General features: G+C 39.5%; 1 protein-coding gene across 1 annotated transcript in view; it reads right to left on the bottom strand.

The window, feature by feature from the left end:
* Positions 1 to 3,558: 3,558 nt before the first annotated feature.
* The window catches only part of LOC114627317 (platelet glycoprotein VI-like), a 38,735-nt gene continuing 23,738 nt past the window's right edge, over positions 3,559 to 18,555 (bottom strand). Inside the window, exons 3-7 of the mRNA XM_028775047.1 lie at positions 12,882 to 13,166; positions 8,830 to 8,871; positions 7,111 to 7,164; positions 5,568 to 5,618; positions 3,559 to 4,446 (exon numbers count right to left, since the gene is read on the bottom strand). Of these exons, the coding sequence (XP_028630880.1) occupies positions 4,274 to 4,446; positions 5,568 to 5,618; positions 7,111 to 7,164; positions 8,830 to 8,871; positions 12,882 to 13,166 (605 nt within the window). The 3' untranslated portion in view covers positions 3,559 to 4,273. The remainder of the gene's footprint in view (positions 4,447 to 5,567; positions 5,619 to 7,110; positions 7,165 to 8,829; positions 8,872 to 12,881; positions 13,167 to 18,555) is intronic.

Here is an 18,555-nt window from a genome sequence, read left to right as displayed (position 1 = left end):
CCTCTAGGATGGCTCAGGATACTACGTCTCCCAAGTGCAAACCACCTTGGTGTCTGCTGCTCTGAGTGCAGTGGCTCCTCAGCTGCTCTGAGTGCAGTGGCTCCTCTAGGATGGCTCAGGATTCAGTATCTCCACAGGAGCAGACCAACTGTGTGTTGGCTGCTCTGAGTGCAGTGGCTCCTCTAGAATGGCTCTGGATTCAGTATATCCACAGGAGCAGACCAACTCTGTGTCTGCTCCAGCCCAAAGGACCAGGCAGGGGCAGAAGGGACGTGGAATTCCGGAGGGGTGGGGTTTGGGTAGCTGGTGTGTCCTGAATGTCCCTGGCTCCCAGATGTATCTCTGGGGCTTAGGGAGTGAGATGGAGTTCTTACCGGCTGCTCTGAGTGCAGTGGCTCCTCTAGGATGGCTCGGGATTCAGTATCTCCACAGGAGCAGACCAACTCTGTATCTGCCCCAGCCCAAAGCAAGAATAAATTTTAACAAGAAGCTTTTTAAGCACTGGCGCCTGGACTATTGGTGCCAGGACTGCACTTGGAGTATTCTCAAGATGCAGCATTTAGTCCTATCAGACCAGAACTTACAAAGGCAAAAACCACGAGATTGTGTATTCTGCCTACATGTAGACAAAGGCATATTTTAACATATATGTCCAAGTCATCTATTGAGCAGAGTAAGAAACTTGATTACAAAAGCAGAAATTGCAGTTAACTATCTGACCTATCTTACAAGAGCAGTATATTTTACAGGATCAATTTTAAGACTAGCCTTCACTGTCTGGGAAAGGGGGAAGTGAGCTACTAAGATACTACTTGAACAAGCTAGGTGCTTACATATTAGAGGATTTTTTGCTTTTTTATTTTTCTCTCTCAATCATAGTAATCAAAACCTTTAATGTTAACATTACAACCAGAGACTGAGACCTACAGAGACCTACCAATACTTTGCTAAGCTCTTCCCTTGTGTTTTACCTCACAAACATGCTGAGATTCCAGGTTGCTGGAAATAGTATTTGCCCCCCAATGGTAGCAGACATTCACCCCGAACCCTGATTTCCTGTATGAGCATCTGTCAATCAATCTATCCTTTCTTCATCTTCTCACCACCTCTAGTCAAGGTTTTAAGATCCAAGCTATGTGGGTCACAGTAGGTACAGATATTGTCTATCAAGATAGATTTCCAAGTAATTCTGAGTATGTGTGTGTGATGCATGCCTGTGTGCTCATTCATGTGCATGTGGAGACCAGAGGTCACCTTATTTTTTGAGACTGAGTCTTTAAGCTTGAAACTCCCTGATTTGGCTAAACTGACTGCTCAGTAAGCCTAATCCTCCTGTCCTCATCACTCCAGCACTGGGATTACATGCCTGCCCAGTTGTGGGTTTTGTTATGGTTTTGCAGACCAAGAAGCTTCTCTGTCCCAGGTTAGGAACAGCTTAGGACTACAAGAATAAATTTTAAAATTTAGATGGCAATTTGACCACATGGCCATTTAGTAAACACTAGCAGGTTACACACTAGGGGCTATAACCTCTCCAGGCATAAGCTTTTTACAAACTTTTTAATGTTTGTGTTTTTGTCTATATGGGTCCAAGCACATGTGTATGACAGTGCCTGTGGGGGCCAGACTTCAGTGTTGGATCCCTTGGTTGCTGTGAATCAAACTCAGGTCCTCTTTAAAAGAAGCAGAAACTTAAATGCTGAGATATCTCTCCAGACCTTCAACCAGGGTCTTAACTCATCTTCTTGGTTAATTCATTTTTCTTGAGGTATATTTCCTGTGTTCTACACTCTCAGACCCATGATCTATCAGCAAACCACACTCAAAGCTGAGACATGGCTGGAGGGCTGACTACTATTTACAGGAATGGTACACATGTGCAGAGGTGAACAAGCAAAGCAATGCTTGTTCTCATAATACCAATTTATCTGGATCATCATCCTCTTTCCTTTACTGGCTTCTAAGAACATAGCCTTTACCCTACTGCAGAAAATGTGTGTATACATGTTTTGGATCTGTTCATATTGTTAACCAGGAAGGAAGTTCTCACTGTAAGGAGGTAAGGTATATACCAAGACCATCCTTCCATAATTCAACATCTTCAGCAACTCATCAGCATTGTGGCATATTCATGTTTTCATGTCAGGGAGGCACCCAGGGGCTTAATGAAACTGAATATGTAAGAGACTTCCGGAAGGAAATAACCAAAGGTTATGGGTGTCTGTTCTTATATAATTCTCCAGAACACTGACTTCATTCATGGACTCCTCCAAACATCATTCATAGGCTCCTATTGGTTAAACCATATTTCCCAGTCCTCAGCTGTCCCTGAAGAGTAGGTCATTAGTGAATATAAGTGGGTGCTTTCCTGTGCCAAGCTCAACCACAATTCTAGAAGAAAAACCCCAGTGAGGTACAGTAGTTTTCCACATACCTCAAATCAAGACAACATCTCAGGCCCCTAAATGACAGGGACCTCTTATCCAGAGTCCTGACTCTGACTTCTGGGCACTCCCTGAATCCCTCTATTCACCAATACACAGCAGTAAAGACCACAAGACTACAATGGCAACCTATACTAGGTGCAGGGCTGCTGTTGCACAAGGGAAGACAAGAAGTAAATAAGGCAGGAAGTGAGGTCAGTAAACAGGGAGTGAAGTCAAGAATAGAAAGTAGCAGCAAGTGGGGCTGGAGAGATGCCTCAGCAGTTAAGAGTACATCTGCTCTCCCCCACCCAAAAAAAAAAAAAAAAAGAGTGCATCTTCCCTTCAGGAGAAACAGAGTTCAGTTTCTAAAAACCACAACTTACAGCCACCTGTAACTCTGTAAGAGTTACATAATTTTTAAAATAAAAGTCTAAAACCAGAAGTGGCAGCAGAAATGGGTCCCTCATCCCTGATCATTGATACATCCATCAAATGTAATATTTGGGTAACTAGAAAAAGCTTAGACATTCACATAACCCACCTGCCCCCATTCGAATATGAGAGGCCACTACTCTCCACACTCTTAACTGGTTCTTTTATTTTTGGAGATGGGGGAAGGGCAGACTGACTAGCTGGATTATTGTATTGTAGTTTGTTCTCTTGACCATCAGTCTCTTAACTACCTGTAAGACCAGTATTTCCATTCAAGATTACTTAGAGTTTTATTGTGTAAGATGCGTAATAATTTCTTATAACAGTTATTTACATATTTTGAAATTGACACATATTTAAGTATTAAGTACAAGTAGGTGTGCTATGTATGAACTCTTCTCCATTGATAGGTCCTTTCCCTTTAGGAAAACAATAAAATTTTTCTGCTCTTCCAGAGGACCCAAATTCAGTTCCCAACATCCACATCAGGCTGTTACAACTGCCTGTAACTCTAGCACTGAGTATCTGATGCCCTCATCTAGCCACTGGGGGCAACGCACTCATGTACACATACCCACATACACACTGGATTTAAAAATAAATCTTTTTAAATAACACTTTCAGGAGATTATTTTTAACACTTTTTTCTGTCTTTAATTCTCCTGTTCATGAAGATGTAATAGCCATCTTGTTTGGAAGATCAACTGTCACAGACATTATAGTCAGATACATCTTACTTTAATGGCCTCAAAATGTGAGAATATAAAATAATGGTGGGTACAGGATTTGGTACTTTCTATAGTTTTAGGCATCCATTTCAAGTCTTTAAATATATCTACTATAAACAAAAAATGACTATGCTGATCATATAGATTATATACTAATAAAAAGTAATACCCTACCCCACTTTCTGGAGGACACATTTTCCTTCTAAAAAGTAGACATATCCACCTGTGACTTAAGATGAGGTTAGGGTAAAGGCTAAAGCTATAGACTATCAAAGGAAAACAGACTATTAGAGAACAAAAGTTTTTGCACAAATAATGGAGCAGGTCGGCTGTGAAAGCCAGGTGTTTTGTAAATTAATCTTGAATCCATGTTAGCAAAGGTTGAAGAAAGGCCATTACACAGGTCTATTACGATACCTACAATGTGCAAGATATTAGAAAAGAGACTTTTCCATCCCATGTGGAGTTCTTAGAGCAAAGTAGACATTGGCTCAACTCTTGATTGAGCACAAAGAAAGCTCATGACCCACCATCCTACCTTGTTGCCTCTCCCTCATATTTATTTTCCACACTCATTTTTTATATAACCTCCCCACTGTTGAATATGTCCATGTCTGTGGCTTTAATGGTGATGTCCATGGTTATGAACATCTTTCTGGTCAATCCCTCTGTTGAAAGCCGGTATTTCTAGGCCAGTGGGAGGGGTGGTAGTGGCCTTTGCACAGCTCTGATCCTGTGTTGTAGGCGTTTCTTCCGACTGTGCCAGTCCTCTGCTAGAACCCCCACCAAGATTATTATAATCATGGCACCAAGGCATATCCGGACCAGGTTCCCCTTAGCATACTCCTGGTGAGCAAAATCTAAAGGAAAGAAAGTTGGCAACAGATGTTAAAAGGCTCATCTCCATACCACACTCCATATTCATGATTTGAGATTCTATTTTCCTCCATCAGTTAAGATGATCATCCCTGCCATCACCAACAAGGGTCAGAACAGAATAAGTCCAATTATCTATACAGTGATGTTTTCACAGCTCCCTCCATGAACCCAATACAATCGCTCCTCTAATACAATCAACACCTTGTTATATTACTGACTTATAAAAGAAGATAACTTGCCCCACCTGGGGATCCATCCCATATGCAGCCTCCAAACCCAGTGACTATTGCTGATTCCAAGAAGTACTTGCTGACAGGAGCCTGATATGGATGTCCTGAGAGGTTTGGCCAGAGCCCTACCTATACAGATGAGGATGCTTGCAGCCAACCATTGGACTGAGCAGGGGGACCCCCAATGGAAGAGTTAGGGGAAGGACTGAAGTAGCTACAGGGGTTTGCAACCCCATAGGAAAAGCAACAATATCAACCAACCAGATCCTCCAGAGCTCCCAGGGACTAAACCACCAACCAAAGAATACACATGGAGGGACCCATGGCTCCAACTACATATGTAGCAGGGATGGCCTTGTCTGGCAGTAAAGGAAGAGGAGGCCTTTGGTTCTGTGAAAGCTTGATGCCCCAGCATAGGGAAATGCTAGGGCAGTGGGGTGGAAGTGGGCGGGTGGGTGAGGGAGCACCTTCGTGGAGGCAGGGAGATGGGGGGTGGGATGGGGAATGGGGGTGGGATGGAGGGTTTTCAGAGAGGAAACCGGGAAGGGGGATAATATTTGAAATGTAAATAAATGAAATAACCAATAAAAAATGAAAACAAAACAAAAAAGAAAGAAATTAAAAAGAAAAGACGATAACTATAAGAGAGTGAGGGAGATGAGGAATGTCCTTATTTGACTATTTGGAAAATTTCAACCTTCTCACTAAATTTTCTTGACCAATTATGAACTCCATATGTTAATATTCTACTCCCCTTAATGTTTTATGCACCAGGCTCCAAAATTATAAATCTATAGATTCCATGTAAAGGGGAAATAGTCTGCATGAAGAGATGGGATACAAAGGAAGTGGATGTAGACAGGATCACTTACCAAATGGAGGGCTTGACCCCTCTGGAGAGGCAGTGATATTCATAGGCTTTTCTACGAATAAAAAAGAAGACCAAGTATAAACAAACAGAAACCTCTCCCCTGCTGGAGACAAACACGTGTGCTCACATGCTTGTGAAGCAGAAGTTCATGACATTTAACAACACAATCTGTAGAGTCAGGCTGCCTAGATTTGACTGCCCAGTATAGCACTTATATGAGAAAACCTCTGGAAAGTATTTCAACATCTGGGAGTCCATTTTCCCATCTTTCCAGTAGAATTGGTACTACCATACAATGGGTTGACTTGTAAATAATAGTTCATATTTAGCATTGATAAACTAGAAGCCCAAAATATGAAATACTACAAAAATTTGATATTTCTAAGCACTAACGGGATGCCACAAATAAAAAAAAATCATACTTGACCCTCATAGGACAGGTTTCAATCAAAACTTGGATGATCAGGGAGGAATTGCAAAGAGGAAGGAGTATGATCAAAACGTATTGCATGTAAAAATGTAAATAAATAGGAATTATATAAAAATCACCATTTTGGTTTGGCTATGTATATAAAACATAAATGGGGCCAGGAGTGCTAGTGCTCATTTCTAATCCCAGCAATTGGAAGGCAGAGCCTAGTCAATATTTCTGATTCTGGGGCCACCTGATCTACATAGAAAGTTGAAGTCAGCCATGGTTACACAGTGGGAATCTGCCATTAAAAATATAATAATTTAAAGAGGAACCAGAAAGATAACTCAGCTGGTAAAGTGCTTGAATAGCATACATCAAGCCCTGAGTTTTATCCCCAGCACAACATAAGCTGAATATGGTGGCAAATGCCTGTAATTCCAGCACAGGAGAGATGCAGACAGAGGGATGGTTCAAGGTCGTCCTCTGCTATATAATGGATTTGAGACCAGCCAAGGCTACATGAAACTATGACCCAATGTTTATGAAACTAAGAAAAGGGAGAGGAGAGCTTTTGAGGCTGCTTGGCAAGAATCTGATGTGGGCCAAGGACAAGAAAATGGGCTGCTTGACAAGAATCTGACATTAGGCTAAAACAAAGAAGTAATTTCAGGAAGGAATCTAAATCTTAGGCTAGAACAAGGAAGTAGGTTTAAGACATGAAAATGACTTCGGGCTAGGACAGGGAAGTAGGCTCAGATATTTTGGTCATCCTGATAAGCCCTTAGAAAGTATTCATGGAAGTGATCACGGGAGTGATCAGGAGACTTTGTTTATTGCCTTGCTTGTTCCTTGACTATTTGTATCTATTGTATTGCTAGCTCCTCAACCTAGAACTGACCTTAATACTTGCATGTAATTAAAATGGTATAAAAGCAAAAAGGAGGAGGAGGGATGGGATAGGGGGTTTCTAGGGAGGGGAAATGGGGAAAGGGGATGACATCTGAAATGTAAATAAATAAAATATCCTATTAAAAAAAAGAAAAATGACTATAGATAGACTTTGATGGTAGGAAGGAGAACCCATCCTTGTGTCCCTTTTGTGTTGAGCTTTCAATGTCTACTTACTCACCAATTGCAGATATTTTGTTTGTGGGTAAGACTGAAGGTCTCCTGGAGGAGGCTTCTAAGAGTTTCAAAAAGGAATGTTATAAGGAAACAGAATAATGACAGTCCATCCCAAGTGCCCCCACTCTCCAGACCCCTTCTAAGACGCCTGTGTTCTCTCAAGCTCCTTCATCTGACACATACTGTCCAACTACTGCGTTTAATAAATTCAAAACCCCCTGCACTTGGTGGCCTCAAAGAATTGGATCATTTTTCAACTGATAGACATTTAAGTTGTTTCCACTTTGTGGCTGATATGAATGAAGCTGTTATAACCATCCACATATGAGAACATATGTGAACAAAATTGTAGGAGTTTAAATGAGAATGTCCCCCATAGGCTCAAATATTTGAATGTCTGTTCCCCAGTTGATCAAAGTGTTTGGGAAGGATTAGAAGGTGTGGCCTTGTTGGAGAAGCCCCACCCCTCTCTCTTGCTCTCACTCTCTCAGCTCTCTAGCTCTCGATCTCAATCTTGTGTGCTCTCTTTCTCTCTCTCTCTCTCTCTCTCTCTCTCTCTCTCTCTCTCTCTCTCTCTTGTTCTCACTCTCTCTCTCTGTCACATGCTTGTGGATCACAACACAAGCTCTCAGTTACAGCTACAGTGTTATGCCTGTCTGTCTGCTACTGCATTCCACACCATGATGGACATAAACTCACCCTCTGAAACTGTAAGGCTCACTAAATGTTTTCTTCTATAAGTTACATTGGTCATGGTGTCTTATCACAGCAATAAAAAAGTAGCTAAAATAGTAAGTTTTCAATTTTCTTTCTATTTTAGGTTCTTAATTTTTATTTAGTACTCGCACAAGAGTTTTAGAATCACTGTGTCATAGGATAACTCTGACTTCTGAGAGAATACAAGACTAGTTTTCAAATCATACGTAGTAGATGTAATGCAGAAAACTCTGGGGTGGTTTTAATAGGTATGACCCCCATAGACTCATGTGTTTTAATGTTTGACCCATAGAGAGTGGCACTATTAGGAACTGTGGCCTTGTTGAAGTAGCCTTAGTGGGAAAAGGTTATCATTATGAGAGTGGGCGTTGATGTCTCCTATGCTCAAGCTACACCTAGAATGGCACACAATCTTCTGCTGCCTATGGATCAAGATGTAGAACTCTCAGCTCCTTCTCCAGCACCATGTCTCCCTGAATGCCACCATGCTTCCCACCATGACAATAATAATCTAAACCTCTGAAACTGTATGTCAGCCCCAATTAAATGTTTTCCTTTATAAGAGTTGTCATGGTCATGGTGTCTCTTCACAGCAATAAAACCCAAACTGATATAAGCTCTAAATCTTTCCAATGATTGTCCTGATTAATTACTTGGTTGACTGGTTGCTGGCTTTTTAGCTTGTTGGTTGGTTGGTTGGTTGGTTGGTTGGTTGGTTGGTCGGCTTGTATTTGTGTAGTTATAACAATCTTAGTAGACACATGTATGTGAATTTTATCTCAGTTTTAAACAAGTATCATGAAAGAAGCAGTTATTAGTTTGTACTTTAGGAGTCTCCTTCCATCCTAAGTACAATGTCTTCACATGAAGCTGTCTATTGTTTTTACCAAAATGTTTCTTGAACCCATTAAGCCTGTGAGTACACCACTTGAAGATAGGAACTATATTTTCAGGCACATTTGTAGTAGAACTTCATTCCCCAGAAACCAGAATCTACTGAACTCACCTGTCATGGGATATGGTACCAGGCTGGGAGTGGCAGAGGGTCCTGAGAAATCAGAAAAGGAGAGAAGTCAGTACTCTATGGGTTAACTATGGGTTCTAAGAAAATAATTAAACATTTATAGGACTTGATTTTCTCACGAAGCAAGTGAATATGAAGAAGTTTCCACTGCTAACTGACTGGAAATGCTCCCTGGTACAATCTGCAACTGCTTCCCTACCTTTGTCTTCCCTGGACCCTTGTCTCCAATACCCTCACTTGTCATTTTTCCCTTTCCTGGTGCTTGTCCCCAAGAATTAGATGTGGAGATGAGAACCATGGGAAAAGTTTTGGAAATGCATCAGGAATCACAGATGCAAGGAAATATGTAATGGGAGGTGAGATAAAGACTTAAAACAGTATACAGTATTCTGAGTTTTGAAGTAAAAGAATATATGATAGTCCTTTTTATTATTTATTATTATATAATTATATATAACTAAATCTATTATATTGTATATTATATAATTATATTTTATTTAATATTTATAAAATAAATGAAATTTTCGATTCATTCTTTTTTTTTTTGGTACTTGGAGTTGAACCTAAGTGCCCTGTGCATGCTGTGTGCGATACCACTGAGATACATTTCATTCATTATTCTAAATCATTCTGACAATCCATAACATTTCAGACTTTCAGTTTTAAATAATGTTTTCTAGTTCCATTCTATAGGAAAATCAAAATTGACAAGTCAGAAAGTAGATTGAAGATGAAACTCAGCTGGGATAGTGCTTGCTTAGTATGCACCATGCCCTGGGCTCCATCCCTGCCACATAAACCACATAGTAGCTCAATCCTGTAGTCCCAGTAGCCAGAAGTTCAAGGTTATTCTCCTCGGTTTGAACATAATAAATTCACACCAGCCTGAGATACATAAGACCCTGATTTTAAAAATAAAATTTTAAAACTAGAAAAAATAAAATACTGTGAATACAAAAGCAAAAGAAACCAACCCAGCAACTCATGAGCCCAAAATAATTGTTGCTGTGTCATATGTTCATTTATTTTTCATTTAATCTTTTGAGAATTTTATATATAAGTATTGTACTTATCTCATTTCTAACCCGTACTTTCCCCTTTTCAATTCACCCCATGTTTCCCCTACTCTACCTCAAATTCATGACTTTTTCGTTAGTGCTATGCATATAAAAATATAAGCTGATTCCATTTAATTTTTCTCAGATGTACATGTGTTTAGAGATTTCCATCTGAGATTGAATAATCTATCAGGAGCTTGTTTCTGGGAAGACTAATTCATTCTCTCTCTCTCTCTCTCTCTCTCTCTCTCTCTCTCTCTCTCTCAGCAGCCACTGATTGCCTATAGTTCTTCATCTAGAGGCAGGGCCTTGTGAGATTTCAATGAGTTGGCAATGTCAAGTGGAGATGCCATTATTCAGGTCTTGTTTATGGACACAGCTTCCCTGTCATATCAAGAAAATACTATCTCACAGCAGGCATCCTGGTCATCTGCCTCATAATCTTTAATAGGTTTATATTCCTTTTTCTTAGTGAACTAATCATTTTTGTTCAGACTTCTATTTCTATAGAGTCATAGATAGTAAAACTATTAAAGCACAAAATCTAAGAATTAATTGAGGTTTAGAGGATCGAAGAAGAAAAACCTTCAGATCTTACTTTACAGGTACCTATACTATTATATTTTTATAATAAGTGTGATACTTCTTGACTGTTAACTAAGAAAGTAGGAATGCACACCTCTAGCTGTGTCTATGAGAGCATTTCCAGAAACATCAAAAAGAACACGATCGATGGATTAACCCACTGATGGATTCATTGCGTGGTAGGGGAAGTTGTAGAGGGTGCAGCATGGTTGGGGGCAGTAGGTCACAAGCATGTCTTTGAAGAGCACATCTTGACTTAGTCCCTTCCTATGATCATTCTTCCTGGCTGCCATGAGTTCAAGTGACCTTACTCTATGACATCTTTCTGCCTTGAAGTTCTTCTGCCTTATCTCTAGCCCAGGAATACAGAAGCAAGCTACCATGAGTAAAAGGAAGCCTCTGAAAGTGTAAATCAAATAAATCTTTCCTCCTTTAGGTTGTTTCCCAGGCAACTTTACACAATGACAAACTGTAGAGAACTGGATGGATCCAAGGCTTTCTCAGAGGCCCTGATTAAAGGACAAAAGAAGCCAAGTTCTTTATCCTTGCTCAAGACTGGGGCCAGGGCCTTGGAAGAGTCAAGGTTTCAGTTCCTTGGAACTTAAATTTTTGTCCTGAAGAAACTAGAGATTCCAGTCACAAGGCTGCTCTGTAATGCTCTTGATGATAACTGTGTTCCCCTTGCACAATATTGCTTGATGAGTCTCCAACTGACTTCATCCCATTGTATAATAGTTTCTGCTGACTTTATTCTGTTTCTTCCCTGAAAATAGTATATAAGACATTGTATGTACTTCTTAATAAGCTTGATTGGCAAAAGTCATAGCGTGTGCAGGACCTTTCAATCTCAAAGTTTCTTATCTCCCTTATCTTCTATCCTCTTTACCCTCTGACCCCCTAGTCCTCTCTCTCAGGACTTTGTTACTGAAGAATAACCTGCTGGTCCAGGTAAACTAAAAGCTGATAGACAAAAAGGTTTCTAAAGAATTATAGAAACAAAAGACATTCTGCTACTAAAATCTCAACTATGCATTTTGTTTTATTTAATTTTTTTATATACCACAGATCTTGTAACTTTTTTATTGCCCTTCCTTAATTGTTTCTTGATTTCATTATACTGAATTATGTTAGGCCATTTTGTATATGTATACATATATGTATATGTGTATTCATACATACATATATGTATATGAAGTACTTTGAACAGATTCTCCCTGCTCTATCTCCCTCCCGTTAGTCCCACTGTAACTCTTAGAGCAGTGGTTCTCAACCTTCCTAATGGGATGACCCTTTAGAACAGTTCCTCATGTTGTGGTGACTTCCAACCATAAAATTATTTTTGTTGCTACTTCATAATTGTAATTTAGCTACTGTTATGAATTATAATGTAAATATCTGTTTTTCAATGGAGGCCTCTAATGAAAAGGTTATTGATCTATGGGTTCAGAACTACTGCCCTAGATAGTTTTCTTTCAGCCTTCTTGCTGTGTGTAAATATATTATTGTATGTATCTATATAAAATCTATGAGACACAAATGAAAAAAAACATGATATTTGTCTTTCTGAGACTGACTTAATTTGTTTAATGTATTTACATCCAGCTGGAACCATTCCTACATACCCATAATTGTAGTCATCTTTATGGCCAAAAAACGTTCCCTCTGGTTAAGAATTACATCTACTTTTCTTTATCCATCCCTCTGTTGATGGACAAATAGGTTGATTCCATAACTTGGCTGTTGTGAACAGTGTTACAATAAATAGTGGTGTATGTCTCTGTAGTGTGTGTGTGTGTGTGTGTGTGTGTGTGTATGTGTTATACATTTTTTAGTTTTCTAAATAAAATCTATATTGGTTCCCATAGTGTTTGGACTGTTTTATATTCCCAGAGGCCATGAATAATGGCTCATTTTTGTCCACATTCTCACTAGGATTTGTAATTTGTTTTCTTGATGACCACCATTCTGTCTGGGATAAGCTAGATTCTCAAGAAATGTTTTTAATCTGCATTTCTACGGTGCTAGTGATATGGTACACTTTTTCATGTTTATTAGTACTTAATCATTTGAGAGGCTAAAAATGTTTGTTTTCTTTATACATTCCTTTGGTCAGTTCTATACCTTAGCTTTGTGATTGGAACTGAAGTAATTGACAGCTCTATTTTATAAGAAGTGAGACCTTTTACAGACTTGAGACTTTTACAATGTTAAGGTAATAAATTTGTGTTATTGTGAGCCAACAAGAGTCTGGTGATTTGTTGTAGCAGCTGTAGGACACTCGTGCACCTCCAAAGCTGATTGGAGCCAGAGGCTCTCCTTGTCCACACCTGACTCCCTTGAAATTTCCACATATGCCAAAGAAAAAAAAATCTTGAATCTGGACCCTCTTACCAGTAACCACAAGCACTAGAGGGTCACTCGGAGCTGACCACAGGTGTGGAGATGAGCTGTAAAAGCCGTAACACCGGTAAGTCCCACTGTGAGCAGCAGTCACTGTGATGATGGGGAAACTGGACCGGTACCATTTCTCAGATATCGTATAAGGCCTAGTATCCCCCTCTTTGTATAGAACAAATTCATCAAAACTGCGTTGGCTGTGACACTTTAGGGTCACATCCCTGCCTGGAAGGACTGATGAGCTGGGATGAGCTGAGAGTGAGGGCTTCTCGTAAACACCTGGGAAAAAAAGGAAACTCTATTAAAGACGGGAAATAGGCTGGGGAGATGAAGGATTTCTGTGCTTGCTTAAGACTTAGAATATACAAAGGTCATCTTCCACTTTGGACCTGGGCTGGGAGCAGAGATTCTGCTTTGCATTTCAACAAACTCAGCCCACACCCCAGTTGCAGCTCGACTCCCCAAGTATTCTTACACATCCAGGATCACAGGGGAGACCCCAAACCTGTCACAATACCTTACAGAAACAGGACTCCCTTACTCTAGGACACAGATACCCTTCCCAGCCAGAGACCTGCACTCCTTCTGCTTTGGACCTGTACTGGGAACAGGGCCTCTGCTCTGGATCCCAACACATTCAGCCCTCAAACCAGTTGCAACTTAACCATGCAGCGGTTCTGACCCAACCAGGATCACAGAATGACAGGTTCACAAGATTACAGGCTCACAGAAGGGGTGGGCTCCAGTCATAGACAATGAGGCCAGTTAACACCAGAGACAACTAGATGGCAAAAGATAAGCACAAAGACATAAACAACAGAAACCAATACAATTTGACAACATCAGAACCCAGTTCTCCCACCACAGAGAGCCCTGGATATCCGAACACTCCTATAAACCAAGATTCAGATCGAAATTCTCATCTCATGAAGATGACAGAGGACTTTAAGAAGGACATAAATAATTCTCTTAAAGAAATACAGAACACAGATAAACAAGTAGAAGCCCTTAAAGAGGAAACACATAAACCACTTAAAGAAATACAGGAAAACACAACCAAACAGATGAAGAAACTGAACAAAATTGTCCCAGATCTAAAAATAGAAATAGAAACATTGAAGAATACACAAAGGGAGAAAGCCCAGGAAATGGAAAGCCTAGGAAAAAGAGGAGGAGTCGCAGATACAAGCATCACCAATAAAATACAAGAGATAGAAGAGAGAATTGCAAGTGTAGAAGATATCATAGAAGACGTCAACACAACAGTGAAGAAAAATGCAAAACACGAAAGGGCCCTAACTCAAAGGATTCAAGAAATCCAGGACACAATGAAAAGATCAAACCTGAGAACAATAGGCATTGGAGTGAAGATTCCCAACTCAAAGGGCAAGCAAACATCTTCAACAAAAATATAAAAGAAAATTTTCCATAACCTAAAGAAACAGATGTCCATAAACATACAAGAAGAAACAAGCTGGAGTAGCCAATCAAATATCCAATAAAATATTCTTTCAATCAAAAGTTATCAAAAAGATGAAAAAGGATACCACATATTCATCAAAGAAAAAAATTTGCCAAGATGAACTCCCAGTTCTGAACATCTATGACACAAATCCAAGGGCACCCACATTTGTAAAAGAAATATTATGGAAGCTGAAAGCACACATACAACCTCACACAGTAATTATAAAAGATTTCAACACCCCACTCTCACCATTGAACAGATCATGAAAACAGAATATAAACAGAGACATAGTGAAACTAAAAATGTTATGAACCAAATGGATTTAACAGATATCTACACAGCATTTCACTCTAAAACAAAAGAATATACCTTCTTCTCAGCACCTCATGATACCTTCACAAAAACTGATGATATAATTGAACAAAAAATAAACCTCAACAGATACAAGAACATTGAATTAATCCCATGTATTCTATGGGACCACCACTAACTATGGCTGTTCTTCAATAATAACAAAAACAACAGAAAACCCACATACACATGGAAGCTAAACACCTATTTACTCAATGATAACTTGGACAAAAAAGAAATTAAAAAAAGAAGTTAGAGGCTTTTTAGAATTTAATGAAAATGAAAGCACAACATATCCAAACTTACGGGACACAACGAAATCATTACTAAGAGGAAAACTCTTAGCCCTGAGTTCCACCATAAAGAAATTGGTGAGTTCATATACTAGCAGCTTAACAGCATCTGAAAGCTCTAGAACAAAAAGAATCAAATACACCCAAGAGGAGTAGACAGCAGGAAATAATCAAACTCAGGGCTGAAATCAAACAAGTAGAAACAAAGAGAGCTATACAAAGAAACAGCAAAACAAGGAGCTAGTTTTTGAGAAAATCAACAAGATATATAAACCTTAGCCAAACTAACTAGAGGACACAAAGACAGTACAGTATCAAAATTAACAAAATCAGAAATGAAAGGGGAGACATAACAAGAGAAACTGAGGAAATGAAAAAAATCATCCGACCCTACTACAAAATCCTATACACAACAAAACTGGAAAATCTGGATGAAATGGATGATTTTTTAGACAGATACCAGGTACCACAGTTAAATCAGGATCAGATAAACCATTTAAATAGCCCCATATCCCCTAAAGAAATAGAAGCAGTCATTAAAAGTCTCCCAACCCAAAAAAAAAAAAAAAAGGCAAGGGCCAGATGATTTTAGTGCAGAATTCTATCAGACCTTCAAAGGAAACATAATACCAATACTTCTCAAACTATTCCACAAAATAGAAACAGAAGGAACATTACTCAAATCTATCTATGAAGCCAAAGTTACACTGATACCTAAACCACAAAAAGACTCAATAAAGAAATAGAACTTCAGACCAATTTCCCTCAGGAATATTGATGCAAAAATACTGAATAAAATTCTTGTAAACCGAATCCAAGAACATATCAAAACAATCATTCACCATGATCAAGTAAGCTTCATCCCAGGACTGTAGGGATGGTTCAATATATGGAGATCCATCAATGTAATCCACTATATAAACAAACTCACACATTCAGGAAAGACACCTCAGTGACAAAGAAAGACACTACCTCAGAGGTCTTTTCAAAAAAGAAAAAAAATCACATGAATATCTCATTAGATGTTTTAAAAAAAAGCCTGTAATAAAACACAACACTCCTTCATGTTAAAAGTATTGGAGAAATCAGGAATTCAAGGTCCATACCTAAATATAATAAAAGCAATATACAGCAAACCAACAGCCAACATCAAACTAAATGAAGAGCAACTCAAAACACTCTCATTAAAATCAGGCACACGTCAAGACTACCCATTCTCTCCCTACCTATTCAATATACTTCTAGCCAGAGCAATTAGACAACAAAAGGAGATCAAAGGGATACAAATTGGGAAGGAGGATGTCAAGATACTACTATTTACAAATGATGTGGTAGAATCATAGTCAACCACAAAAATTCTGCCAGAGAACTCCTATAGCTGATAAACAACTTCAGCAAAATGACTGGATATAAAATTACTCTAACAAATCAGTAGCCTTTCTCTACTCAAAGGATAAATGAGATGAGAAAGAAATTAGAGAAACAACAACTTTTGCAATAGTCACAAACAACATAAAATATCTTGGTGTGACTCTAAATAACCAAGTGAAAGATATGTATGACAATAACTTCAAGTCCCTGAAAAAAGAAATCGAAGAAGACCTCAGAAGAGGAAAAGATCTCCCATGCTCATGGATTGGCAGGATTAATATAGTAAAAATGGCCAACTTACCAAAAGAAATCTGCAGGTTCAATGCAATCCCCATCAAAAATTTCAGCTCTATTCTTCATAGAGTTAGAAAACCCAGGATAGCAAAAATCATTCTCAACAATAAAAGAACTTCTGGGGGAATCACCATCCCTGACCTCAAGCTGTACTACAGAGCAATAGTGATAAAAACTGCATGGTACTGGTACAGAGATGGGCAGGAAGGTCAAGGGAATAGAACTGATGACCCAGAAATGAACCCACACACCTATGGTCACTTGACCTTTGACAAAGGATTTAAAACTATCCAGTGGAAAAAGGACAGCATTTTCAACAAATGGTGCTGGTTCAACTGGAAGACAACATGTAGAAGAATGAAAATTGATCCATTCTTATCCCCTTGTACAAAGCTCAAGTCTATGTGGATAAAGGACCTCCACATAAAACCAGATACACTGAAACTAATAGAAGAGAAGGTGGGGAAAAGCCTCGAATACTTGGGCACAGGGGAAAAGTTCCTGAACAGAACTCCAATGGCATATGCTCTAAGATCGAGAATTGACAAATGGGACTTCATAAAATTGCAAAGTTTCTGTAAGGCAAAGGACACTGTCAATAGGACAAAACGACAACCAACAAATTGGGAAAAGATCTTTACCAATCCTTCATCTGATAGAGGGCTAATATCCAATATATACAAAGAACTCAAGAAATTAGACTCCAGACAACCAAATTACCCTATTAAAAAATGGGGTATAGAGCTTAACAAAGAATTTTCAACGGAAGAAACTCGAATGGCCGAGAAGCATCTAAAGAAATGTTCAGCATCCTTAGTCGTCAGGGAAATGCAAATCAAAACAACCCTGAGATTCCATCTCACACCAGTCAGAATGGCTAAGATTAAAAACTCAGGTGATAGTAGATGCTGGCGAGGGTGTGGAGAAAGAGGAACACTCCTCCATTGTTGGTGGGACTGCAAGATGGTGCAACCACTTTGGAAATCAGTCTGGCGGTTCCTCAGAAAATTGGACATAGCATTACCCGAGGATCCAGCTATACCACTCCTAGGCATATACCCAGAAGATGCTCGAACATATAACAAGGACATATGCTCAACTATGTTCATAGCAGCCTTATTTATAATAGCCAGGAGCTGGAAAGAACCCAGATGTCCTTCAACTGAGGAATGGATTCAAAAAATGTGGTATATTTACACAATGGAGTATTACTCAGCTATTAAAAACAATGAATTCGAGAGGTTCCTAGGTAAATGGATGGAACTAGAAATTATCATCCTGAGTGAGGTAAGCCAATCACAAAAGAACACACATGGTATTCACTCACTGATTATTGGATATTAGCCTAGAACCTTGAAATGCCCAAGATGCAACTCACAGGCCACATGAAGCCCATAAAGAAGGAAGACCAAGTGAGGGTGATTCGGTCCTTCTTAGAAGGAGCAACAAAATACTCAAGGGAGCAAATATGGAGACAAAGTGAGGGACAGAAACTGAAGGAGGGGCCGTCTCAAGACCACCCCACCTGAGTATCTATCCCATGTGCAATCACCAAAGGTAGATGCTGATGTGGAAGACAGGAAGTGCATGCTGATAAGAGCCTGATATGGATATCTCCTCAGAGGCCTTCAAGAGTCAGACATATTCAGAGGCAGATGCTCACAACTAGCCATTGAACTGATCATGGGGTTCTCAATAGAGGAGTTAGAGTGAAGACTGAAGGAGCTGAAAGGGTTTGTGGCACCATGAGGAGAGCAACAATACCAACCAACCACAGCTCCCAGGGTCTAAACCACCAGCCTGGGAGCACTTAGGGGGGGATCCAGGGCTTCAGCTGAATATGTAAAAGTGGAGGGCCCTGCTGGGCATAGGTGGAAGAAGAGAACCTTGACCT

The sequence above is a fragment of the Grammomys surdaster genome, unplaced genomic scaffold (assembly GCF_004785775.1).
Source record: "Grammomys surdaster isolate TR1022 unplaced genomic scaffold, NIH_TR_1.0 252, whole genome shotgun sequence".
Classification (NCBI taxonomy): Eukaryota; Metazoa; Chordata; class Mammalia; order Rodentia; family Muridae; genus Grammomys; species Grammomys surdaster.
Note: the sequence above shows the minus strand (reverse complement) of the source record. Positions and strands in the feature narration are given on the sequence as shown.